The sequence below is a fragment of the Coregonus clupeaformis genome, chromosome 19 (assembly GCF_020615455.1).
Source record: "Coregonus clupeaformis isolate EN_2021a chromosome 19, ASM2061545v1, whole genome shotgun sequence".
Classification (NCBI taxonomy): Eukaryota; Metazoa; Chordata; class Actinopteri; order Salmoniformes; family Salmonidae; genus Coregonus; species Coregonus clupeaformis.
The window spans coordinates 437,457-464,340 of NC_059210.1; the positions used below are offsets into that span (position 1 = coordinate 437,457).

At 45.4% G+C, this 26,884-nt stretch overlaps 1 protein-coding gene across 1 annotated transcript in view; it reads left to right on the plus strand.

The window, feature by feature from the left end:
• The first annotated feature begins 18,922 nt into the window (after nt 1–18,922).
• LOC121556838 (collagen alpha-4(IV) chain-like) overlaps nt 18,923–26,884 on the plus strand; it is a 90,218-nt gene continuing 82,256 nt past the window's right edge. Inside the window, exons 1-2 of the mRNA XM_041870742.2 lie at nt 18,923–19,111; nt 20,562–20,711. Of these exons, the coding sequence (XP_041726676.2) occupies nt 20,665–20,711 (47 nt within the window). The 5' untranslated portion in view covers nt 18,923–19,111; nt 20,562–20,664. The remainder of the gene's footprint in view (nt 19,112–20,561; nt 20,712–26,884) is intronic.

Here is a 26,884-nt window from a genome sequence, read left to right on the forward strand (position 1 = left end):
TTAATTAAACGTTATCGAACTACAAAACAAAAGACGACTCAATGAAGTCCACGGTACACTGACCGAAACGGAACAAAAACCCACAACCCTCATGAGAACACAAACAGTTTAAATATGGCTCCCAATCAGAGATAACGAGCCGACAGCTGACACTCGTTACCTCCGATTGGGAGTCACACGACACCACAAATAACTCACCCCAAAACACAACCAAACGAATACACCCTATACAACAAAACCCCACAACAAAACCCAACAAAACAAATACACCCTGGCTCAAATACAAACGTCCCGGAGCCAGAGTGTCACACAGGAGGGTAAATCACTGAATACAGAGTTTATTCCGTCGTACACAGTTGCGCTGGATAGCGACAACAAAATACAGGCACAGGGGAATAATCTACCCCGGCAATACAAGGTACGAGTAGCTCCACCGAGCTACACTCAACTCACATAAAACAATCACCCACAAGGACAAGGGGGTAGAGGGAACATTTATACATGGTCTAATGAGGGGATATGAACCAGGTGTGTGTAATTGACAAGACAAGACAAATGGAATGATGATACATGGAGCGGCAGTAAGCCTGTGACGACAAACACCGAAGGATGCCCGAACAAGGAGGGGAGGCAGCCTCGGCGGAAGTCGTGACAGGGAGGGATCGAGGATATCCCTCACCTGGACCCAGCACCGTTCCTCTGGACCGTACCCCTCCCACTCCACGAGGTACTGAAGGCCCCCCACACGACACCTCGAATCCAGGATCGAACGGACAGAGTACGCCGGGGCCCCCTCGATGTCCAGAGAAGGTGGGGGAACCTCCCGCACCTCAGACTCCTGGAGCGGACCAGCCACCACCGGCATGAGGAGAGACACATGAAACGAGGGGTTAATACGGTAATCAGGGGGAAGTAATAACCTATAGGTGACCTCGTTGATTCTCCTCAGGACTTTGAACGGCCCCACAAACCGCGGGCTCAGCTTCCGGGCAGGGCAGGCGGAGGGGCATATTCTGGGTCGAGAGCCAGACCCGATCCCCCAGTACGAAGACCGGGGCCTCACTGCGGTGGCGGTCAGCGTTGGCCTTCTGACGACGCACGGCGCGTTGGAGGTGAACGTGGGCAGCATCCCACGTCTCCTCCGCACGCCGAAACCAGTCATCCACCACAGGAGCCTCGGTCTGGCTCTGGTGCCACGGTGCCAGAACCGTTTGGTAACCTAAAACACATTGGATTGGCATTAGGTTAGTAGAGGAGTGGTCGGAGAGAGTTCTGGGCATATTCTGCCCATGGCAATAACTCCCCTGGCCGGTCCTGGCAGTAGGACCGCAGGAACCTACCCACATCCTGATTTACCCGTTCCACCTGCACATTAGACTCGGGGTGGAACCCAGAGGTCAGGCTGACCGAGACCCCCAGACGTTCCATGAACACCTTTCAGACCTTGGATATGAACTGGGGACCTCGGTCAGACACTATGTCCTCTGGTACCCCGTAGTGCCGGAAGACGTGTGTAAACAGGGCCTCCACAGTTTGGAAAAGCGGTCCACAACGACCAGGATGGTGGTGTTACCTTGGGAGAGGGGAAGATCAGTCAGGAAATCAACACTTAGGTGAGACCATGGTCGTTGTTGAACTGGTAAAGGTTGTAATTTACCCGCTGGGAGGTGCCTAGGTGTCTTACTCTGGGCGCACAATGAGCAGGAGGAGACATACACCTCCCGAGTGGCACAGTGGTCTAAGGAACTGCATCGCAGTGCTAGCTGTGCCACTAGAGATCCTGGTTCGAATCCAGGCTCTGTCGTAGCCGGCCGCGTTCGGGAGACCCATGGGGTGGCGCACAATTGGCCCAGCGTCGTCCAGGGTAGGGGAGGGAATGGCCGGCAGGGATGTAACTCAGTTGGTAGAGCATGGCGTTTGCAACGCCAGGGTTGTGGGTTGAATTCCCACAGGGGGCCAGTATGAAAAATACAAAATAATGTATGCACTCACTAACTGTAAGTCGCTCTGGATAAGAGCGCCTGCTAAATGACTAAAATGTAATACACCCTCACGTACCTAGCCAAGGTAGGCCACCAGTACTTTCCGGTCAGGCAGCACACCGTACGATCGACTACCAAGTGCTCTGATGGGGAGTGGAATGGACAGGGGAACCAATGAAATGCCTAGACAGCGTGAGAATGCCCTGTCCATAAAGTTCCCAGCTGCGCCTGAATCGACTAGCGCCTTACACTGGGGAACTACCATGTAATCGGGAAAGTAGATGGGTAGGGTACAGTGCACAGCAAAGGGCTCTGAACGAGTGTGGGTCTTCGATACCTGGGGTGATGCGAGAGTGCCCTGCCTGTCACCTCCAGACCCAAAAGAGCGTTGATGACAACGTGTGGTGTACTGCCCTTCGTGCCCCCAGAGTGGCACTGTCACTGTCGTCCTCCGCTCTCTTGGACGGCGGCTCCACCCAGCTCCATCAGCTTGGGATCCGAGTCGGCCGGGATGGGAACGGGCAGACCCCTTCCAGGACGTCCTCTGGCTGCCAGCAGGTTGTCCAAATGGATGGCCATGTCCACCAGTTGCGTGAAGGACAACATGGTGTCCCGGCAGGCTAGCTCCCGTCGGACGTCCTCCCGCAGATAGCACCAGAAATGGTCGATCAGGGCCCACGCGTTCCACCCGGACCCCGCTGCAAGAGTCCGAAACTCCAAAGCGAAGTCCTGCGCAGTCCTCATCCCCTGCCTCAGGTGGACCAGCCACTCGCTCCCCCTCTCGACCTTCGGGCAGGTGATCGAAGACAGCCCGAAAGAGGCGAGCGAACTCCTCGTAGTTCAACGCGGTTTGGAACGAAGGAGGAGCCGCGTTGGCCCACTCCAGGGCTTTCCCCGAGAGGCAGGAAACGAGGACGGACACCTTCTCCCGCTCCGATGGGGCCGGCCTGATGCTGGAGAAGTAGAGCTCCAGTTGGAGGAGGAATCCTTGGCAGAGCGCCGCCGTCCCGTTGAACTCCCGTGGTCGGGATATTTGGATCCCTCGGGGTGCTGGTGTGTGGGTGACTGGATCAGGTTGGCCAGCTGGTCTCGACAGATCGGGTCCTCTCCTCTCCAGTCATTGGACAACCTGAAGAACCCGATCCATCGCTTCCCCCAAGCTGGCCAGCATCGCGGAATGATCCTGGACCCGTGCCACGACTCCAGGCATGTGCTCCTCTCCCGCTGACTCCATGGTGGGTGATTATGTGATGAGTGTGATTAGAAGGAGTCAGGCGCAGGAGGGTAATTCACCGGATACAGAGTTTATTCCGTCGTACAGAGTTGCGCTGGATAGCGACAACAAAATACAGGCACAGGGGAACAATCTACCCCGGCAATACAAGGTACGAGTAGCTCCACCGAGCTACACTCAACTCACATAAAACAATCACCCACAAGGACAAGGGGGCAGAGGGAACACTTATACACGGACTAATGAGGGGATATGAACCAGGTGTGTGTAATTGACAAGACAAGACAATCGGAATGATGATACATGGAGCGGCAGTCAGCCGGTGATGACAAACACCGAAGCCTGCCCGAACAAGGAGGGGAGGCAGCCTCGGCGGAAGTCGTGACAGCAGTTCTAAACTTTGCGAGCCATGTCACTTCACCCATCTCTTCGCATAGCCCACCACATGCACTGTTTTCCTAACCACAACTGGATTGATCCATAAATAATCACTGAATGATGAAAATATTGGAATAAAGTAAGCGTGGGGACTCAGATTTTTATTTTCACTAAATCTCTGTTTGGATATTGGTTAGGCTACAATGAGGCTGTGGAGATGTTAGCTAAGTTCATGTGAATGCTGCTCATGGTCATCTTGTCTAGTTGGCTCATTTATTAGCACTGGTCAGAACATTTTACCAGCATGTTATGTAGCTTAACAAGTGGATTATTTTGCTCTTCACTCACAGTCGCTTAGTAAGTAGCCTGGAGAGAGCAGGGGCGAAAGTAACACAGGGCGAACGTAACACACCCATTTTCTCAGATAAGACAGAAGCTGGAATGACGTAGTGAAGTTATGTGGAGGACAAGATCCCTGCAAAAAAACAGCCCATTCTGACCATGTTTCGCCGAGTTATCAACAAAAAATAGGTTTTGAGCAATGTAAGTGTTTTTCGGTTGTAGAGTTGTGTTTAGTGGTTTAAGGTTCCAAACATATGTCATTTTCTTAACCCATCTAGTGACTAAATGACCATATAGGTTTCAAGTATCATGCTAGCTTGGGTGTTTGCCTGGGAGAAGTTACAGGAGAGACGGGTGGGACGAAAGTAACACAATGTTAACTGATGACCGAGAGAGAAAAAATAATGTTTAAGCACAGGCCATTGTCTCCTCTAGTTCACATTGCTTTTATAATGTTAGCAAAATATCAACAAGTGACTGAATGTTTGAAAATTATATAGGACATCATTATAATTATGCCTTAAACAATTTACTTGATGGATCAGCTTCACATATGAGCTTTTATTGACAGGTTAGTGGTAAAAATATATATCTTTATGATTCTGGGGGTTAATTACCTTGTGTCAAGCCAAGGAAATGTGATAAGCCTGATGAGTTTGCCGTTTGTGAAGAGAAATAAAATGTTTATTCTATCAAGACACGAGGAGTACACATGACAAGGACACATGATTTGTTGGGCTAAGCATTAATAGTAATTGAAAATTGTGAAAAAGATATCCTACTACATTCCCATTAAAGTGACTTGAGAAAATTATGGTTAATATAGCTATTTGTGATCCATTTTAGTCTGATTAATGGTGTAAGGCAAAATAGTGTGGTTGCACAATATTGCGATGTTGACGCATGGTTCATTTTAATACATTTCAAACCTATAGCATGAATTATTCTAATCGACACAAACACTACAACGTGTATTACAAACCTGAAACATGGAGATAAGACAGATATTGTGCACTTCTCGCCAGCTGTTACTTCCGTCCCAAGGTTGTGTTACTCCCGCCCCACCGGCAAGTACAAAAGTAACGTTGCGGTAGTTCTGTTCTCTGCCTATTTAATTTCAACTCATTTACCCTAGAAATGAAATGACAGTTGCTAATGGTAGAGTACATATACAGTACTCCAGAAAGTATTCATACCCCTTGACTTATTCCACTTTTTGTTGTGTTCCAGCCTGAATTCAAAATGTATTAAATATATTTTTTCTCACCCATCTACACACAATACCCCATAACGACAAAGTGAAATAAATGTTTTTAGAATTTTTTGCAAATTTCTTGAAAATGAAATACAGAAATATCTGTACAGTACCAGTCAAAAGTTTGGACACACCTACTCATTCAAGGGTTTTTCTTTATTTTTACTATTTTATACATTGTAGAATAATAGTGAAGACATCAAAACGATGAAATAACACATATGAAATCATGTAGTAACCAAAAAAGTGTTAAACAAATCAAAATTATTCAAATAGCCACCCTTTGCCTTGATGACAGCTTTGCACACTCTTGGAATGAGTAGGTGTGTCCAAACTTTTGACTGGTACTGTAAGTATTCACACCCCTGAGTCAATACATGTTAGAATCACCTTTGGCAGCGATTACGGCGGTGAGTCTTTCTGAGTAAGTCTCTAAGAGATTTGCACACCTGGATTGTACAATATTTGCATTAGCGTTATTCTTTAAAAAAAATCTTCAAGCTGTGTCAAGTTGGTTGTTGATCATTGCTAGATAGCCATTTTCAAGTCTTGCCATAGATTATCAAGCAGATATAAAGTCAAAAGTGTAACTAGGCCACTCAGGAACATTCAATGTCGTTTTGGTAAGCAACTCCAGTGTAAATTTGGCCTTCTGTTTTAGGTTATTGCGCTGCTGAAAGGTGAAATTTGTCTCCCAGTTTCCATTGGAAAGCAGACTGAACTAGATTTTCCTATAGGATTTTCCTATAGCTCTATTACATTTCTTTTTATCCCCCCCAAAAAACCTCCTTAGTCCTAGCCGATCACAAACAATATGCAGTCACCACCATGCTTGAAAATATGAATAGTGGTACTCAGTGATGTGTTGTGTTGGATTTCCCCAAACATAACTCTTTGTATTCAAGACATGAAGATAATTTTTTTGCCACATTTTCTGCAGTTTTACAGTACCAGTCAAAAGTTTGGACACACCAACTCATTCAAGGGTTTTTCTTAATTTGTACTATTTTCTCTACATTGTAGAATAACAGTGAAGACATCACAACTATGACATAACACATATGGAATCATGTAGTAACCAAAAAAGTGTTAAACAAATCAAAATATTTTAGATTTTAGATTCTTCAAAGTAGCCACCCTTTGCCTTGATAACATCTTTGCACACTCTTGGCATTCTGGAAGAATGGCGCCGGAGAAGATGGCTGCCGTTTTACAGCCCTCTAACCAATTGTACTATTATGTGTGTTTTTCCGCATTATTTGTAATTTATTTTGTACATAATGTTTCTGCCATCGTGTCTTATAACCAAAAAGAGCTTCTGGATATCAGGACAGCGATTACTCACCTCGTATTGGCCGAATAATTTTTCTTCAACGAGTCGGCTGCGAAGGATATCCTACAGACACCCGACAAGGCCCAAATCCCTGTCATTCGCATGAGGAAGAGACAGAGATATTCGTCGGGGTTCCTTGTAAGGATCCGACGGCGAGCGAGTAAACTGTCGCTCCCATCAATCCTATTAGCCAATGTTCAATCATTGGAAAATAAATTGGATGACCTAAGATTACGGTTATCCTACCAACGGGACATTAAAAACTGTAATATCTTATGTTTCACCGAGTCGTGGCTGAACGACGACATGGATAACATACAGCTAGCGGGCTATACGCTACATCGGCAGGATAGAACGGCTGACTCCGGTAAGACAAGGGGTGGCGGTCTGTGTATATTTGTAAACAACAGCTGGTGCACAAAATCAAATACTAAGGAAGTCTCTAGGTTTTGGTCGCCTGAGGTAGAGTATATTTTGATAAGCTGTAGACCAAACTATTTACCAAGAGAGTTTTCATCTATATTTTTCATAGCTGTCTATTTACCACCACAAACCAATGCTGGCATTAAGATTGCACTGAATGAGCTGTATAAGGCCATAAGTCAACAGGAAAACACTCATCCAGAGGCAGCGCTCCTAGTGGCCGGGGACTTTAATGCAGGGAAACTTAAATCCGTTCTACCTAATTTCTACCAGCATGTTAAATGTGCAACCAGAGGGAAAAAAAAAAACTCTAGACCACCTTTACTCCACACACAGAGACGCATACAAAGCTCTCCCTCACCCTCCATTTGGCAAATCTGACCATAACTCTATCCTCCTGATTCCTGCTTATTAGCAAAAACTAAAGCAGGAAGCACCAGTGACTCGGTTAATAAAAAAGTGGTCAGATGACGCCGATGCTAAGCTACAGTACTGTTTTGCTTGCACAGACTGGAACATGTTCCGGGATTCTTCAGATAGCATTGAGGAGTACACCACATCAGTCACTGGCTTCATCAATAAGTGCATCGATGATGTCGTCCCCACAGTGACCGTACATACATATCCCAACCAGAAGCCATGGATTACAGGAAACATCCGCACTGAGCTAAAGGGTAGAGCTGCCGCTTTCAAAGAGCGGGACTCTAACCCGGACGCTTATAAGAAATCCCGCTATGCCCTCCGACGAACCATCAAACAGGCAAAGAGTCAATACAGGACTAAGATTGAATCGTACTACACCGGCTCTGACGCTCGTCGGATGTGGCAGGGCTTGAAAACTATTACAGACTACAAAGGGAATCACAGCCGCGAGCTTCCCAGTGACAAAACCCTACCAGACGAGCTAAACCACTTCTATGCTCGCTTCGAGGCAAGCAACACTGAAGCATGCATGAGAGCACCAGCTGTTCCGGATGACTATGTGATCACGCTCTCCGTAGCCGATGTGAGTAAGACTTTTAAGCAGGTCAACATTCACAAGGCCGCAGGGTCAGACGGATTACCAGGACGTGTACTCCGAGCATGTGCTGACCAACTGGAAAGTGTCTTCACTGACATTTTCAACATGTCCCTGACTGAGTCTGTAATACCAACATGTTTCAAGCAGACCACCATAGTCCACGTGCCCAAGGACACTAAGATAACCTGCCTAAATGACTACCGACCCGTAGCACTGATGTCTGTAGCCATGAAGTGCTTTGAAAGGCTGGTCATGGCTCACATCAACACCATTATCCCAGAAACCCTAGACCCACTCCAATTTGCATACCGCCCCAACAGATCCACAGATGATGCAATCTCTATTGCACTCCACACTGCCCTTTCCCACCTGGACAAGAGGAACACCTACGTGAGAATGCTATTCATTGACTACAGCTCAGCATTCAACACCATAGTGCCCTCAAAGCTCATCACTAAGCTAAGGATCCTGGGACTAAACACCTCCCTCTGCAACTGGATCCTGGACTTCCTGACGGGCCGCCCCCAGGTGGTAAGGGTAGGTGACAACACATCTGCCACACTGATCCTCAATACGGGGCCTCTCAGGGGTGCGTGCTCAGTCCCCTCCTGTACTCCCTGTTCACCCATTACTGCATGGCCAGGCACGACTCCAACACCATCATTAAGTTTGCCGACGACACAACAGTTGTAGGCCTGATCACCGACAACGATGAGACAGCCTATAGGGAGGAGGTCAGAGACCTGGCCGTGTGGTGCCAGGATAACAACCTCTCCCTCAACGTGACCAAGACAAAGGAGATTATTGTGGACTACAGGAAAAAAAAGAGGACTGAGCACGCCCCCATTCTCATCGACGGGGCTGTAGTGGAACAGGTTGAGAGCTTCAAGTTCCTTGGTGTCCACATCACCAACAAACTATCATGGTCCAAACACACCAAGACAGTCGTGAAGAGGGCACGACAAAGCCTATTCCCCTCAGGAGACTGAAAAGATTCGGCATGGGTCCTCAGATCCTCAAAAAATTATACAGCTGCACCATCGAGAGCATCCTGACTGGTTGCATCACCGCCTGGTATGGCAACTGCTTGGCCTCCGACCGCAAGGCACTACAGAGGGTAGTGCGTACGGCCCAGTACATCACTGGGGCCAAGCTTCCTGCCATCCAGGACCTCTATACCAGACGGTGTCAGAGGAAGGCCCTCAAAATTGTCAAAGACTCCAGCCACCCTAGTCATAGACTGTTCTCTCTGCTACCGCACGGCAAGTGGTACCGGAGTGCCAAGTCTAGGTCCAAAGGACTTCTCAACAGCTTCTACCCCCAAGCCATAAGACTCCTGAACAGCTAATCATGGCTACCCGGACTATTTGCACTGCCCCCCCACCCCATCTTTTTACGCTGCTGCTACTCTGTTAATTATTTATGCATAGTCACTTTAACTCTACCCACATGTACATATTACTTCAACTACCTCAACTAGCCGGTGCCCCCACACATTGACTCTGCACCGGTACCCCCCTATATATATAGCCTCCCTACTGTTATTTTATTGTACTTCTGCTCTTTTTTTTTTCTCAACACTTTTTTGTTGTTGTTTTATTTTACTTTTTTATTAAAAATAAATGCATTTCACTGTAATGTCTGCACCTGTTGTATTCGGCGCATGTGGCCAATAAAATTTGATTTGATTTGATTTGATTTTCTCTCAACCATCTTCATGAGGTAGTCACCTGTAATGCATTTCAATTAACAGGTGTGCCTTGTTAAAAGTTAATTTGTGGAATTTCTTTCCTTCTTAATGCGTTTGAGCCAATCAGTTTTGTTGTGACAAGGTAGGGGTGTTATACAGAAGATAGCCCTATTTGGTAAAATACCAAGTCCATATTATGGCAAGAACAGCTCAAATAAGCAAAGAGAAATGACAGTCCATCATTACTTTAACATATGAAGTTCAGTCAATCCGGAAAATTTCAAGAACTTTGAAAGTTTCTTGAAAGTGCAGTCGCAAAAACCATCAAGCGCTATAACACTCTCATGAGGACCGCCACAGGAAAGGAAGACCCAGAGTTACCTCTGCTGCAGAGGATAAGTTCATTAGAGTTACCAGCCTCAGAAATTGCAGCCCAAATAAATGCTTCACAGGGTTCAAGTAACAGACACATCTCAACATCAACTGTTCAGAGGAGACTGCGTGAATCAGGCCTTCATGGTCGAATTGCTGCAAATAAACCACTACTAAAGGGTATCAATAAGAAGAAGAGACTTGATTGGGTCAAGAAACACGAGCAATGGACATTAGACCGGTGAAAATATTATCTTGGTCTGATGAGTCCAAATTTGAGATTTTTGGTTCCAACCGCCGTGTCTTTGTGAGACGCAGAGTAGGTGAACGGATGATCTCCGCATGTGTGGTTCCCACTGTGAAGCATGGAGGAGGAGGTGTGATGGTGCTTCGCTGGTGACACTGTCGGGATTTATTTAGAAATCAAGGCACACTTAACCAGCATGGCTAACACAGCATTCTGCAGCAATACACCATTACATTTCAGTCATTTAGCAGATGCTCTTATCCAGAGCGACTTACAGTTAGTGAGTGCATACATTTTAATACTGGCCCCCCGTGGGAATCAAACCCACAACCCTGGCGTTGCAAGCGCCATGCTCTACCAACTGAGCTACACGGGAATAGCTGGTTTGCGGTTAGTGAGACTAACATTTGTTTTTCAACAGGACAACGACCCAAAACACACCTCCAGGCTGTGTAAGGGCTATTTGACCAAGAAGGAGAGTGATGGAGTGCTGCATCAGATGACCTGGCCTCCACAATCCCCCGACCTCAACCAAATTCAGATGGTTTGGAATGAGTCGGACCGCAGAGTGAAGGGAAAGCAGCCAACAAGTGCTCATCATATGTGGGAACTCCTTCAAGACTGTTGGAAAAGTATTCCAGGTGAAGCTGGTTGAGAGAATGCCAAGAGTGTGCAAAGCTGTCATCAAGAGAAAGGGTGGCTATTTGAATAATCTAAAATATAAAATATATTTTTATTTGTTTAACACTTTTTTGGTTACTACATGATTCCATGTGTGTTATTTCATAGTTTTGATGTCTTCACTATTATTCTACAATGTAGAAAATAGTAAAAATAAAGAAAAAAAAATATGTTTTTACACAATGGCCATATGAATTTACTCGGTCACTAGACTGTGACATCAGACTGTGTGACTCCACACACCTGTAAAATATAATATATTCTCTCTCTCTCTCCCCCTCTCTCTTACCTTTTCGCCCAGAGGCAGATAGTTATTTTGAACAACTTTCTGCAGAATGCTATTTCCTCTTTCACATTCCAATAGTTTTTCTATATTTCCTGCATTTCCGCTACTGAAAGCAGTCTTAAACAAGGGTTCACAGATGTTTTGAAACTTCAAAAGTTGTCTTCTGTTGCGATAAGTCTACGCTTTAGGTCGTCTGTTTTGTAGAAGCTATATACCACAATACAAAATGAGTTGAACATATAAGCACCACATATATTTGCTGTGCTTAGGTTTCCCATTAAAATGGGGTTTAAACATTCAGCTGGATCTATGCAAACTTATTCTGTATTATATACCATGTATATATGGTTTAAGGACTGCAGATAATCTTAGTACCACTAAGTGGTGCTCATGGGTCTCTTCGCCAGTGGACGAGCACAAGTCCTACCGAGGTGGTAAAAACATTGTATCTGGGGCAGTAATGAGTTCCTAGTCCAGTCTCAATACTGAACCTGTAGTCATGACTAGTACAGGTGATATGGAATCTATGCTGCCCAAGAGGTGAGGCTGTGGAGCACGCAACATCTGTATCCAGAGTGATCTGAGATCCACAGTGACAAGACTGAGCCTGTGCCCCACCAGATGTCTACTGCAGATAACAGCCACTGTAAAACAAATACACACAGCAGGGGGAATGGTTCTCACAGCAAACTTACCACACTCTTACACTGTGAACACAAGCCACCCCCACACCAACACACCAGCCAGGACCTCTTCTCACCACACACACGCACACACAAACACACACGCAAACACTCACACACTGACAGCCACATCAACACAGCATTCAACTTTTTTTCTACATCAAGTCAAATCAAACCAAATTTTATTGGCCACATGCGCTGAATAGAACAGGTGTAGACATTACAGTGAAATGCTTACTTACAGCCCTTAACCAACAATGCATTTATTTTTTAATAAAATAAAGTAAAATATAACAACAACAAAAAAGTGTTGAGAAAAAAAGAGCAGAAGTAAAATAAAATAACAGTAGGGAGGCTATATATACAGGGGGGTACCGGTGCAGAGTCATTCTACCAAACCTCAGTTTATGATCCGTTAATTGGCGAAATCACAGACTCAGTGTTATTTTGACAGATTGACACAATACTTTCTTGAGAATGCAAATTATTTTCTAGTTTCATCTGAGTATTGTAATCCTGCCTGTATTTACATTTATATTTTAGTCATGTAGCACACACTCTTATCCAGAGCGACTTACACAGGAACAATTAGGGTTAAGTGCCTTGTTCAAGGGCCCAGACAGATTTTCCATCTAGTCGGCTTGGGGATTTGAACCACCTTTAGGCTACTGGCCCAACGTGTCTAACCGCTAGGCTATCTGCTGTCTCCATAACACCCCTCCCTCAACCTACCCTCTGTCTGTCACGCATATAGGCTATATTTTTAATGATCTAAATACGCTATCCATATTTAAACTGAATCAATCCTTTATTTGTCATATATGGTTATAATGATCAAAGCATTATGCAAAGCCCGTGGTGGAGCGGTATCACTCCAGGCCAGTCACAAAAATGCCTTCTCCATTGAGTTTGCTCTTAAGTCCAGGACTAGGCTTAATCTGTGTCCGGGAAACCATCTCTTAACCTTCCACCAAGCCTTGCCTGAAGCAATTGCCCAAACCAATTGACTTGACCAACAAACTTTCAAAACAATAACAACTATTTTAACATTAGTACCAACATCCATAATATGTTAGATATGCCCAGTATAGTTATCCAGCAAGAGACTGCTTAAAAATTAAGAAAAGAAAGCCAACATGTTGAAAGTGCCACATATGGGTGCATACATCCTTCATATGGCTGGCCCCAACATAAATTAAACCCATGATCCTTGTCATTGCAAGTGCAATGCTTTACCAACTGAGTCACACAGGACACCTACTAATTTCAGCTGTAGACGAGTCATAATGTCATGAAGATTGGACCATTGACAATCAAAGGGCATTTATGCTTGGTCTTCTCAGCATACAATTAAATGTTCAAAGCATTATTGGGCCCTCACAAACTTGAGAAATACTGAGAGGATCAAACTAAGAATCTGTTGCAAGGTTGCCTCCAGCCAAGAGGACTGTATCCATGCCCTGGCTTCCTCTGATACATCCTTTCACGTATCTGGTGTCTGATTCCTTGATAAAAATAAACTACAGACATCAAACCACTACACAGCAAACAATTTCAGGTTACCACTGCATTCCCAAAATGTTAATAGGGACATCTTGAGAAGGTTAAGATGTATCTAAAAGTCCCCCGAACGTTTGACAAAGGTTCCCAGGGATGTTCCCATGACATAGCTTTAACATTTTCTGTTTTTATTTGTGTTTTTCTGTACAGAAACACATTAAATGTGCAAAACAAACATTATTGGAACATTTTCACCAAACATTCTTATAACCGTTATGGTATGACCCTCTACTAATGGTTAGTAAATAATGTTGTACAAGGACATTTAACAACATTCATGGGATGTTGTCATGCTAAAATTAGCTGGAAACCAAATTGGGGGGAGGGTAGATCTGCTTCAATATTGCAGATATATTGTAAATTCCATCAATTTAATTGTTTGCATGATCTCTAATCCTCCTTATTTTTATTTTTTTTCTCTATACATTTTTTCCCCCTACCCTACCCTACCATCCCTACACTAATTGGAGTAAACTAACGGACAACAATACTTCTACTGCTACTTACTGCTATTTTGCTCACATCTATGGTACCTGTAGTTAAATAATTATACATATATTCCTAATTTCCTCTTTCATCAAGTGCTGGATTTTCACCCACAGCGGCCAATCCACCATTAATTCTTAACTCCAACCCTCCGATGTCCACAGATTAACCCATCCCTCCCTTTTACTGTGACGTCTTACGAGGGACATCTCCCTATATGTAAAATGTATACCGATATTGCCCTAAAAATAAATACTTTACCCAAGAATATAATTATATTTCCCATCCACTGATAGTGGTTTTTCAGATCTCCTAACAATACAGTTTCAGGTCCATCTGAACCCTGATATTATGACATAAAAACCATTCCTGGACCTGATTCCAAAAGTGAGCCAACGATGTACAATACCATAAAATATGTTCTATTGATTCTGTTTCCTCGTGGCAGAGTCTGCACAAGGCTGACTGTTCAATGCCCTATATATTGAGCATTATTTTTGTAGCAATGTATTTTATATATTAGCTTAAATTGAAACGAACGGATTACATGACATTGCTCTCCTGGAGAGCCACTGAGTGAGCAGACCTTTGATCCATCCCTGCAGTAACACACAGCTAACAATGGTCCTGAGAAAATACCATGATTAATTGTTACTTTTTTATCTCAGACCTGTTACTGCAGGGCTGGATCAAAGGTCAGCTCACTCAGTGGCTCTCCAGGAGAGCAATGTCATGTAATCCGTTCGTTTCAATTTAAGCTAATATATAAAATACATTGCTACAAAAATAATGCTCAATATACAGGGCATTGAACAGTCAGCTTTGTGCAGACTCTGATTTGCAATGGAAAACAGGGTTCTCCAACTGCATCTCTGCATGGTTGTGTCTTATTATACATTTTGGGCTGCACATTTTTATATATTTTTGCAACTCAACTGCGCAGGACAGCCATTTTGCAAAGATAATTGCATTCTTGAGTCGCATACTTACAGTGAGGGAAAAAATTATTTGATCCCCTGCTGATTTTGTAAGTTTGACCACTGACAAAGACATGATCAGTCTATAATTTTAATAGTAGGTTTATTTTAACAGTGAGAGACAGAATAACAACAAAAAAATCCAGAAAAATGCATGTCAAAAATATTATAAATTGATTTGCATTTTAATGAGGGTGTCACTCCCTGGCTCTGGGGACTCTTAAATGTTGAGCCAGGGTGTGTAGGTTCTATGTTTAGTTTTCTATGTTTTTGTTCTAGATCGTTTAGATCTATGTTGGCCAGGGTGGTTCCCAATCAGAGGCAGCTGTAGCTCGTTGTCTCTGATTGGGGACCATACTTAGGCAGCTTGTTGGCACCAGGTTATTGTGGGATCTTGTTCCGTAAAGGTTTGTGTTGTGTAACCTCAGGACTTCACGTATCGTTTGTTGTTTTTGTCGTGTGTTCAGTTCATTAAATAAAATGTACGCTTATCACGCTGCGCCTTGGTTCCACGAGTCATTAAGCGATCGTGACAGAGGGAAATAAGTATTTGACCCCTCTGCAAAACATGACTTAGTACTTGGTGGCAAAACCCTTGTTGGCAATCACAGAGGTCAGACGTTTCTTGTAGTTGTTTGCACACATTTCAGGAGGGATTTTGTCCCACTCCTCTTTGCAGATCTTCTCCAAGACATTAAGGTTTCGAGGCTGACGTTTGGCAACTCAAACCTTCAGCTCCCTCCACAGATTTTCTATGGGATTAAGGTCTGGAGACTGGCTAGGCCACTCCAGGACCTTAATGTGCTTCTTCTTGAGCCACTCCTTTGTTGCCTTGGCCGTGTGTTTTGGGTCATTGTCATGCTGGAATACCCATCCACAACCCATTTTGAATGCCCTGGCTGAGGGAAGGAGGTTCTCACCCAAGATTTGATGGTACATCGTCCCTTTGATGCGGTGAAGTTGTCCTGTCCCCTTAGCAGAAAAACACCCCCAAAGCATAATGTTTCCACCTCCATGTTTGACGGTGGGGATGGTGTTTTTGGGGTCATAGGCAGCATTCTTCCTCCAAACACGGTGAGTTGAGTTGATGCCAAAGAGCTCGATTTTGGTCTCATCTGACCACAACACTTTCACCCAGTTCTCCTCTGAATCATTCAGATGTTCATTGGCAAACTTCAGACGGGCCTGTATATGTACTTTCTTGAGCAGGGGGACCTTGCGGGCGCTGCAGGATTTCAGTCCTTCACGGCGTAGTGTTTTACCAATTGTTTTCTTGGTGACTATGGTCCCAGCTGCCTTGAGATCATTGACAAGATCCTCCCGTGTAGTTCTGGGATGATTCCTCACTGTTCTCATGATCATTGCAACTCCACGAGGTGAGATCTTGCATGGAGCCCCAGGCTGAGGGAGATTGACAGTTATTTTGTGTTTCTTCCATTTGCGAATAATCGCACCAACTGTTGTCACCTTCTCACCAAGCTGCTTGGCGATGGTCTTGTAGCCCATTCCAGCCTTGTGTAGGTCTACAATCTTGTCCCTGACATCCTTGGAGAGCTCTTTGGTCTTGGCCATGGTGGAGAGTTTGGAATCTGATTGATTGCTTCTGTGGACAGGTGTCTTTTATACAGGTAACAAGCTGAGATTAGGAGCACTCCCTTTAAGAATGTTCTACTAATCTCAGTTTGTTACCTGTATAAAAGACACCTGGGAGCCAGAAATCTTTCTGATTGAGAGGGGGTCAAATACTTATTTCCCTCATTAAAAAGCAAATCAATTTATAACATTTTTGACATGCGTTTTTCTGGATTTTCAGTGAGCAAACGTACAAAATCAGCAGGGGATCAAATACTTTTTTCCCTCACTGTAACTATGGTAACACCACTGTGGTTAACTCAACCACATTGTGTTGCAGGTTCTTATCCACCACCAATCTCTGACCTCAAAGGGCCTTACAGTACATTAAGATTTGAGTCCACACTCATACCTAATCCAATGCTGCCCAGACCTCTTCCTGTAGATCTACTGTCCTGTAGGTTTTCAGTTCAACCCTAATTGAGAACACTTGATACTATGTATTAGCTGCTCACCAAGACGTTACTAGCTGAATCAGGTAGGTTAGGGTTGGACTGAAAACCTACAGGACGGTAGATCTCCAGGAAGTGGTTTAGGCAGCTCTGCTCTAATCCATAGACCCCTCAAACTCAACTCTGGACCGCGAAGCCAGTTCCACGGCTTGTTTTAATTGTTTTTGTTTAAATCAGAGTCACATTGAGATTGACTTTATAATCCTAACCCAACCTAACCTATGACCTGACCCATTACCTTATGTATTACTGCCCCCAGATGCAAGACACATCCCAGTGACATCCCAACAAAACACACAAAAAATTATCTGCACATGATTTCTGTCCCTAACTAAATCAAAACGAGCAAATCAGGTCTAAAAACGAACTGAAACTAAACTGAATTTAAAATAAACTAATCGAAATAAAAACTAATATACAAAAACAAAACTATATTAACCTTGGTCTGGGAATAGTTTTTCAGCAAATTTGAGCACTTGAGCACTTGTTTAAGTACACAGCTAAGGGATGGGCCTGGGGAAGTGTGTGTGTGTGTGTGTGTGTGTGTGTGTGTGTGTGTGTGTGTGTGTGTGTGTGTGTGTGTGTGTGTGTGTGTGTGTGTGTGTGTGTGTGTGTGTGTGTGTGTGTGTGTGTGCGTGTGCGCAATAGCGCCTCTGCTGGAGCTGGCTGAATCTACAGGCATGCAACAAAAAAAAATCGGACTGTTTCCATTCTACCATATTAAAATTGGCATCACTCTACAACTAAATGTAATCTTAACCAGTAGCCTAAAGCTTCGTGAGCACTAGACCTGTAGAGGCAATACATGACATCAAAGTAATTGAACTCTGACATGAATGCATTTTATGTCATTTTATGTCCATAACACTCTTGCTACACCAAGTAAACCTAGGCTACCTGTATGAGTTAGGCTAACAATAATACGTCTATAGGTGGCTATTCAAGTGACACATCATTTGAAGTAATTTCGGCTTGGATGACCTGTCAACTCAGCTATATCGTCAACTCAGATTCGTGTTCGCAATAAACAATATTTCCCTTACACATCAGTTATAATACATGCATGCACGATATGCAGCATACTTTACTCTGAGCTGAGCCCTTATAGCCTAATTCAGCATGGCATTTTCATACTTACATCATCTGTGCATGCGGGTGTGAAGATGCTGCTGAGCACTAGCAACAGGAAGCTCAAGAGCAGTTCGGGAAAAGTGAGAAAGTCCGTAATTTCAGTTGGATATCTTTGTAACTGTAAAAGCAATGCAGCAGCCCTTTTGAATAAATGGGTTTTAAAAATAAGAAGAAATAGCCTACTGCTCACTGTCACTGCACTTTGATAGGTGGTGTAGATCACTATCCCTAGATCTAGCGCGTGGTAAAGATAACCCTCAAGACAGTGCCTTTACCTTCGAGCCCCCATTCACACCTGCGACAGCTAAGTATTTTAAGGATCAATAATACTGTTGAGGTATAATAAGAACGAGTGGGACATACAAGCGTCGAGATACATATTGTATATGTTGGAAAAGTGAGTACGGTCAAGTGCTGGTTTAAGAATGAGCGGTGTACAGGTTTTACTTGGGGGCTTAAATACCGTAATACTTTGTGACTACGCTTCCATTTTTATGTTTCATTTTTAATTAATTGATATGTTTTATATAGTATTATATACGTTTTTCTAAGGTAGGTCTATTAATCCATTTGATAATATAAAAATAAACCGGGGAAATGTATTGTCAAATATAGTTGCGCTCTTTAGGTTTGTTACGGTATGAGGTGCGGAGGTGAAGCCGTGGCCTCTATACTTACTAGCGGTTGTTGAGGTCTCTGTGTTTCTGTTAAGTTTAAGACTTGTACTTCGTTCAACTTTTTGTTGTTTTATTTTCTTCAATGATATGAAGCCAAATGACACAACGATTCTGCAATAGCTAGGCTCTTTTTGCGTGACACTATTTAGAGCTAAAGGTGATGGTTTTTCGATTTAAGGAACAAGTGTACGCGAAAGTACTGTCACAGTGGGACTTGAACTTGCACGACATTTCGTCTACGGAGTCCGACACAGTGGATCAAGACTGGGGTAAGCGTTTTGCCGATTGCCTACAGTGGACGATTCTCTCACCCCAGCTAGGATATGATGGGTAGACCTAATCATTCATTTGCTCCACAGTGCGAAGGCCTATTATATATGTCTTGGGTGGCATTTGCCACGGTTTCATTCGTTGCCATAACTTCACGACGCGCTCAATTTTATTGTAGTTTAATTTAATTCGCAGGATTATTACCTAGACACATTTTAACCAGTTTGAACTTTACTGGAATATACTCAGACCATGCATTTCAAAGTATTTTTTACTTGTATAATTTAGGCTGCACACATGTTTAATTCGGTAATACATGTCTTATAGTTTCAAGTTTATCTGGACTACTAGCCTATTCGCAGAGCAGGGCTTGGGCACTATTTTGTCAAAGCAATTCAGTATGCATGTGTTACAAAATCAGCACAGTGTCCCCGCAATACTGTACACAAGCCCCCTCAGGCTTATCGTGAATAAAGTTACAGTGGTGCACGATTGCAGTGAGAGCTCTGCAAATGTTGTATACATGTTGAGTAGAACAAGTTACTGAAGTTACTGTGTAATAGTAAGAGGGCATAATGATGCACCAAGTAAACTTAGGCTACCTGTATGAGTTAGGCTAACAATAATAGGTATATAGGTTGCTATTTTGGTGACACATCATTTGAAGTAATTTCAGCTTGGATGACCCCTCAACTCAGCTATATTGTCAACTCAGATTCGTGTTCCCAATAAACAATATTTATCTTACAAATCAGTTATAATACATGCATGTACGAAATGCAGCATACTTTACTCTGAGCTAAGCCGTTATAGCCTAATTCAGCATAGCATTGTCATCATCATATCATAATTGGTTATAGGTTTTGAGGTTTTGCCTAGAAAGAAATGGGGCACAAGCAGTTGTATTTTTGTTGTTGTTGAAAACATCAGCATGTGATCTAATGACCTGTCTTTCATTTTGATGTTTGAAAATATTCATACATTATAATGATAAACCCTTTATCTCAGGCTGCCTGCCTATGAACCAGCTTTTAGTGGAACGAGAACTGATCTGCAAAGTCCAACTTGTTCACAGTTCATCAGGTCACAGACATTTGTTATGACAATGTTCTCTCTCTCTCTCTCTCTCTCTCTCTCTGTGTGTGTGTGTGTGTGTGTGTGAATTAATCTATCCATCCATTCATCCACTCTCTCTACTCATTCATTTATTGATATTTGTGTTTTTATTTGTTAATGCATTTTTAATTGCACCAATTAAGGAGATACATTTTAGTTCATTTAACAAATGGATGATTTTATCAATTCAGGAAGGAAAATTTCAATTTGGTTTCTGAATTGACTAAGTTTCAATGGAATTGAACCCAACACTTTTAGTATATATCAACTTACTCTATCTACCTTCCTATCTGAGAGTATTATGTCTCTTATCATTGTTTGTCTATCTCATAGGAGAGGTCGAGAGGCAGAGTCACATCGTTGGTGTTGCACCAATCAGAGGCAAGGCAGAGGTCAAGGGCTTTTCTGGAAGCGGGACACGCCCTAAGTGGCGGAGATGACGGTCTCTATCTGCTGCACCACCTGGGCCAAACTACCTCTCTGGTCAGATTACCAACTCACATCTTCTCATGATCCCATTGTCTCATTTTCTCTAATTTCCTTCCATTCACATCTTCTCCAACTCTCCTTGGCCAAAACAATCCATAGCCCCTTCCCAGCATGGTGGTGGTGGACAGGCTCATAGTAATGGCTGGAACATAATCAATTGAATGGTATCAAACACATCAAACACATGGTTTCCATGTGTTTGATACCATTCTATGCACTCAGTTCCAGCCATTATTAGGAGCTGTCTTCCCCTCACCATCCTCCTCTGCCGCTTCGCTCAACTAGTGCCTTCCACTTTTGGTGTTTGCAGATCTGAAGGAATCAGACAGGTGTAGGAATATGGAGGAAGCTCCCCTGAGTCTATTGGAGGGCTAGGTGAAGGACACATCATCATTTTGGTTGTACGCCTATTCATTTTCATCAGATAAGAGCCCATCTTTCACAGTACTGCTCTACAAGGGATAGACTCTAATTCACCTCTCTCTCTCTCTCTCTCTCTCTCTCTCTCTCTCTCTCTCTCTCTCTCTCTCTCTCTCTCTCTCTCTCTCTCTCTCTCTCTCTCTCTCTCTCTCTCTCTCTCTCTCTCTCTCTCTCTCTCTCTCTCTCTCTCTCTCTCTCTCTCTCTCTCTCTCTCTCTCTCTCTCTCTCTCTCTCTCTCTCTGTGTGTGTGTATATATATATATATATATATATATATATATATATATATATATATATATTTCACAACTGTAGTCTTAAAAGTTCCCTTCTACCAGCATACCAGCAACAACAAAAAAGGTTCTGGTCATGATATTCACTCAATTTCCAATTTCTTCTATTGCAGTGGTCACCAACCGGTCGATCGCGATCAGAAATTATTATGCTCACTTAGCTGTGCCTCACAAGAAATACAACAAATTATATATTACCAGTGTGATCATATACAGTTGGAAGTTTACATACACCTAGGTTGGAGTCATTACATCTCGTTTTTCAACCACTCCACACATTTCTTGTTAACCAACTATAGTTTTGGCAAGTCGGTTAGGACATCTACTTTGTGCATGACACAAGTCATTTTTCCAACTGTTGTTTACAGACAGATTATTTCACTTATAATTCACTGTATCACAATTCCAGTGGGTCAGTTTACATACACTAAGAAATCAGCCAAGACCTCAGAAAAAGAAATTGTAGACCTCCACAAGTCTAGTTCATCCTTTGGAGCAATTTCCAAACGCCTGAAGGTACCATGTTCATCTGTACAAACAATAGTACGCAAGTATAAACACCATGGGACCACACAGCCGTCATACCGCTCAGGAAGGAGACGCATTCTGTCTCCTAGAGATGAACATACTTTGGTGCGAGAAGTGCAAATCAATCCCAGAACAACAGCAAAGGACCTTGTGAAGATGCTGGAGGAAACAGGTACAAAAGTATCTATATCCACAGTAAAACGAGTCCTATATCGACATAACCTGATAGACCGCTCAGCAAGGAAGAAGCTACTACTCCAAGACCACCATAAAAAAGCCAGACTACGGTTTGCAACTGCACATGGGGACAAAAATTTTACTTTTTGGAAAAATGTCCTCTGGTCTGATTAAACAAACATATAACTGTTTGGTCATAATGACCATCGTTATGTTTGGAGGAAAAAGGGCGGACTTGCAAGCCGAAGAACACCATCCCAACTGTGAAGCACGGGGGTGGCAGCATCATGCTGTGGGGGTGTTTTGCTGCAGGAGGGACTGGTGCACTTCACAAAATAGATGGCATCATGAGGAAGGAAAAGTATGTGTAACGATCCCGGCAGTCTGAGTCGGGTCCTGTCTGTGGACTAGTTTTTCTGTTCGTGATCTCCAGTTTCCCGAGGGTTCGGGAACGCTCCGGGGAGCTCTCTTGATTTCCGCACCTGCATCCCATCAGCAATCTGCACACCTGGTCCTGATCATCACCCTTCTTAGGCTCTGGCCTAACATCCATTCCCTGCCGGATCGTTAGCCATGAACAGTAGGTTTACCAGAGTATCAGTCTTAGAGCCTAGCGTTAGTTTGGTTGTTTTTGCACCTTGTTGGTTTGTTGCTTACTTACCCCCGTTTTGTTCCATCTGCAGTCACCCGTCCGGAACCTTCATCCAACCTCTGCCTGGTGGTCGGCGGCTGCCGACCCAGGATGGGATCAACCACTGCACCCCCAACAACTAATCAACGCCGCCCGCTCTGTTCCCTGGATTATTCAGCATCACTCTTGAATTTGTAATAAACACTCACCTTCGTTTCAACTTACCTTGTCCTGGTCTGCTTCTGGGTTCTGGCTTAGCAACTCGTGACAGAACGATCCGGCCAGTAATGAACCCAGCGGACCTGGACTCTGTTCGCCATGCCATTACCCAGCAGGAGAAGATGTTGGGCCATCATAGCACGGTACTACAGGAGATCGCGTTGTCAGTTCGGAACCTTTCTACCGGTCTGACGGAGGTCCAGAACCAACGCAAGTGTCCGGTGGAGGATCCACTACCGGTTTCACCCATCTCGCCTGCCGCTTCTGAAGCTGTGTCCTTCCGTGAGCCCAAGGTTCCGACGCCGGATAAATATGAGGGGGAGCTGGGAAGATGCCGTTCCTTCCTTATGCAGTGTGGATTAGTGTTCGATCTACAGCCCTACTCTTATGCCACAGACAAGGCTAGGATAGCCTTTGTGATTGAGTTGCTGCGTGGTCGAGCGCTGGAGTGGGCTTCAGCCGTTTGGGAACGACAGGATCCCTGCATGGCTTCATACCAGGGGTTCACGGCCGAGATGAGGAAGCTCTTCGACCATTCCGTCCGAGGGAGGGACGCAGCTAGGCGCCTGTTTTCGCTTCGCCAAGGAACTCGCAGCGTGGCCGACTTCGTGATCGAGTTCAAGACGTTGGCTGTGGAGAGTGGGTGGAATGAGGAGGCTCTGCAAGCGGCCTTTTACCAGGGTCTGTCGGAGCAGCTCAAGGATGAGTTGATCTCCTATCCGGAGCCTAGTGACCTGGACAGCTTGGTAGCCTTGTCTATTCGGGTGGATAATCGAGTCCGAGAGCGAAGGAGGGAGAAGCAATGGGTTCCGTCCAACCGATCAGCTTCTCAGGTTCCAGTCGGGTCGTCAAACTGCGCGGCTCGCTAAAGTTGGGAGGACTTTTAGCGAGCCAGTTTCGACCTCTCAATACCTCTGTCAGACCCCGTTTCCCGGCTACCCTTATGAACAGGAATCAGAGCTTAGCGATTAACGCTTTTATCGATTCAGGTGCCGATGGAAGCTTTCTAGATGCCGAGTTGGTGGAACAGCTGGGGCTTTCCAAGGAGCAATTGCCGGAAGCCATTGAAGCTACCACTCTGGACGGCAGTAGTCTGGCACGTATCACGATGAGGACTGAACCGGTTAAGATGCGGTTGTCGGGGAATCATTCTGAGATGATTTCATTCTTCATTCTGCCGTCTTCCCATGTTCCTCTGGTCCTTGGATACCCCTGGCTGAAGGAACACAATCCCACGTTCGATTGGGTGACGGGCAAGGTAACGAGTTGGAGCCTTGATTGTCATGCTAACTGTCTCAAGACTGCCTGCCCCCATTCGGTTCCCAGTCAGGTGATTGAGGCTAAACCCCCAGATTTGTCCCTGGTTCCCGAGACATATCACGATTTGGGGGAAGTTTTCAGTAAGCAGAAGGCTCTGTCACTCCCTCCCCCACCGACCATATGATTGTGCCATCAACCTGTTCCCTGGAGCTGTCTACCCCAAGGGAAGGTTATACAGTATCTCCCGACCTGAACGTGAGGCTTTGGAGACCTACATCAAGGAGTCCCTAGCTGCTGGTCTCGTTCGTCCCTCGTCATCACCCCCTGGGGGGCAGGATTCTTCTTTGTGGGTAAGAAGGATGGCTCTCTTCGACCGTGTATTGATTATCGGGGGTTGAATGACATCACGGTCAAGAACAAGTATCCCCTGCCCTTGATGAGTTCTGCCTTCGACTCCTTACAGGGTGCTACGGTGTTCACCAAGCTAGACCTACGCAATGCGTATCACATGGTCCGGATCAGAGAGGGGGACGAGTGGTTGACGGGTTTCAATACACCGATGGGTCACTTCGAGTATCAGGTGATGCCGTTTGGACTGACCAATGCTCCAGCGGTATTCCAGAGTATGGTGAACGACGTCCTGAGAGATATGATCGGTCTCTTTGTGTTTGTTTACCTGGATGACATTCTGATCTTCTCGAAGGAACCTTCCGACCACGTCCAGCATGTCCGGCAGGTTCTGCAGCGATTGTTGGAGAATCGCCTGTTCGTGAAGGCCGAGAAGTGCGAGTTTCACGCCCACACGACATCCTTTCTCGGGTACATCATCTCCAGGGGAGAGATTAGGATGGACCAGGAGAAGGTTAGAGCGGTTCTGGAATGGGCCCAGCCCGGTACGAGATTGCAGCTCCAGAGATTTTTGGGGTTTGCGAATTTCTACCGCAGATTCATCCGGGATTACAGCCGTGTGGCCGCTCCGTTAACTGCCTTGACTTCCAGTATCAGGACCTTCAAGTGGAATCCGGAGGCGGATCGAGCGTTTCTGGATTTGAAGAGGCGATTCACCAACGCACCGATTCTCTCTCAACCGGACACGGCCCGTCAGTTCGTCGTTGAAGTGGGACGCGTCTGATGTGGGAGTTGGCGCCAGCCTGTCGCAGCGATGCTCCACGGACAGTAAACTCCATCCCTGCGCCTACTACTCTCGTCGCCTTTCGCCTGCGGAGAGGAATTACGATGTGGGTAACCGGGAGCTTCTCGCGGTGAAACTTGCCTTGGAGGAGTGGCGCCACTGGTTGGAGGGGGCGGAGCAACCGTTTATTGTCTGGACTGACCACAAGAATCTTGCTTACGTGCAATCGGCTAAACGTCTCAACTCCCGTCAGGCCAGGTGGGCGTTGTTTTTGGACGATTCAAGTTTTCCCTGACGTTCCGACCTGGATCTAAGAACGGCAAGGCGGACGCCTTGTCCCGGATGTTCTCCAAGACGGAGGAGAGTGGGTCCAAGACCGAGACAATTCTCCCCCGGAACTGCGTCGTGGGAGCAGTTATGTGGAAGATTGAGGAGGAGGTGCTGGCGGCCCTTCGGACTCAGCCCGGTCCCGGTAACGGTCCACCCGGTCGGTTGTTTGTGCCTGAGTCGGTTCGTCCTGCTGTCCTCAAATGGTCCCACGCCAGCAAGATGGCTTGTCACCCTGGCGTGGCTCGGACAATGGCGTTTCTTCGCAGACGTTTTTGGTGGCCTGCCATGGCCGAGGATACTCGGGGTTTTGTTGCTGCCTGTCCAGTGTGTGCGCAGAATAAGAGTACCAATCGGCCCAGCTCTGGACTACTTCACCCCCTTCCTATTCCCCGGCGACCATGGTCGCATCTGGCCCTGGACTTCGTCACTGGGTTGCCCGCTTCTGAGGGGAACACGGTCGTTCTGACTATCGTGGACAGATTCAGCAAGTTCGCCCACTTTGTGCCAATTGCCAAGCTTCCCTCTGCCTCGGAGACGTCCGAGATCCTGGTTAGGGGAGGTTTTCAGGGTCCACGGTTTGCCCAGTGATATCGTTTCCGACCGTGGCCCTCAGTTTACCTCTGCTGTCTGGAAGTCCTTCTGTTTGGCCATTGGAGCTACAGTCAGTCTCACATCTGGTTTTCACCCCCAATCCAATGGTCAGGCGGAGAGAGCCAACCAGAAGATGGAATCCACGCTACGCTGCCTGGTCTCTTCCAACCCCACCTCCTGGGTCTCTCAGTTGCCTTGGGTTGAGTATGCCCACAATACTCTCCCCTACATCTGCCACTGGGATGTCTCCCTTCCAGTGCCTGTATGGCTACCAACCTCCCCTGTTCCCTTCTCAGGAGAAGGAGCTCTCAGTGCCTTCTGTTCAGGCCCATATTCGTCGTTGCCACCGGACCTGGCATCGGGCCAGAAAGGCACTCCTTAGAGTTTCGGACCGGTATCAGCTCCAGGCGAATCGTCGCCGGATCCCCGCTCCCACCTATACCATCGGAGATAGGGTCTGGTTGGCCACACGGGATCTTCCGTTACGGACTGAGTCTAGGAAGTTGTTACCGAAGTTCATTGGTCCGTTTGTGGTGGAGAAGGTGATCAATCCAGTGGCAGTTCGACTCAAACTACCGAGGACGCTCAG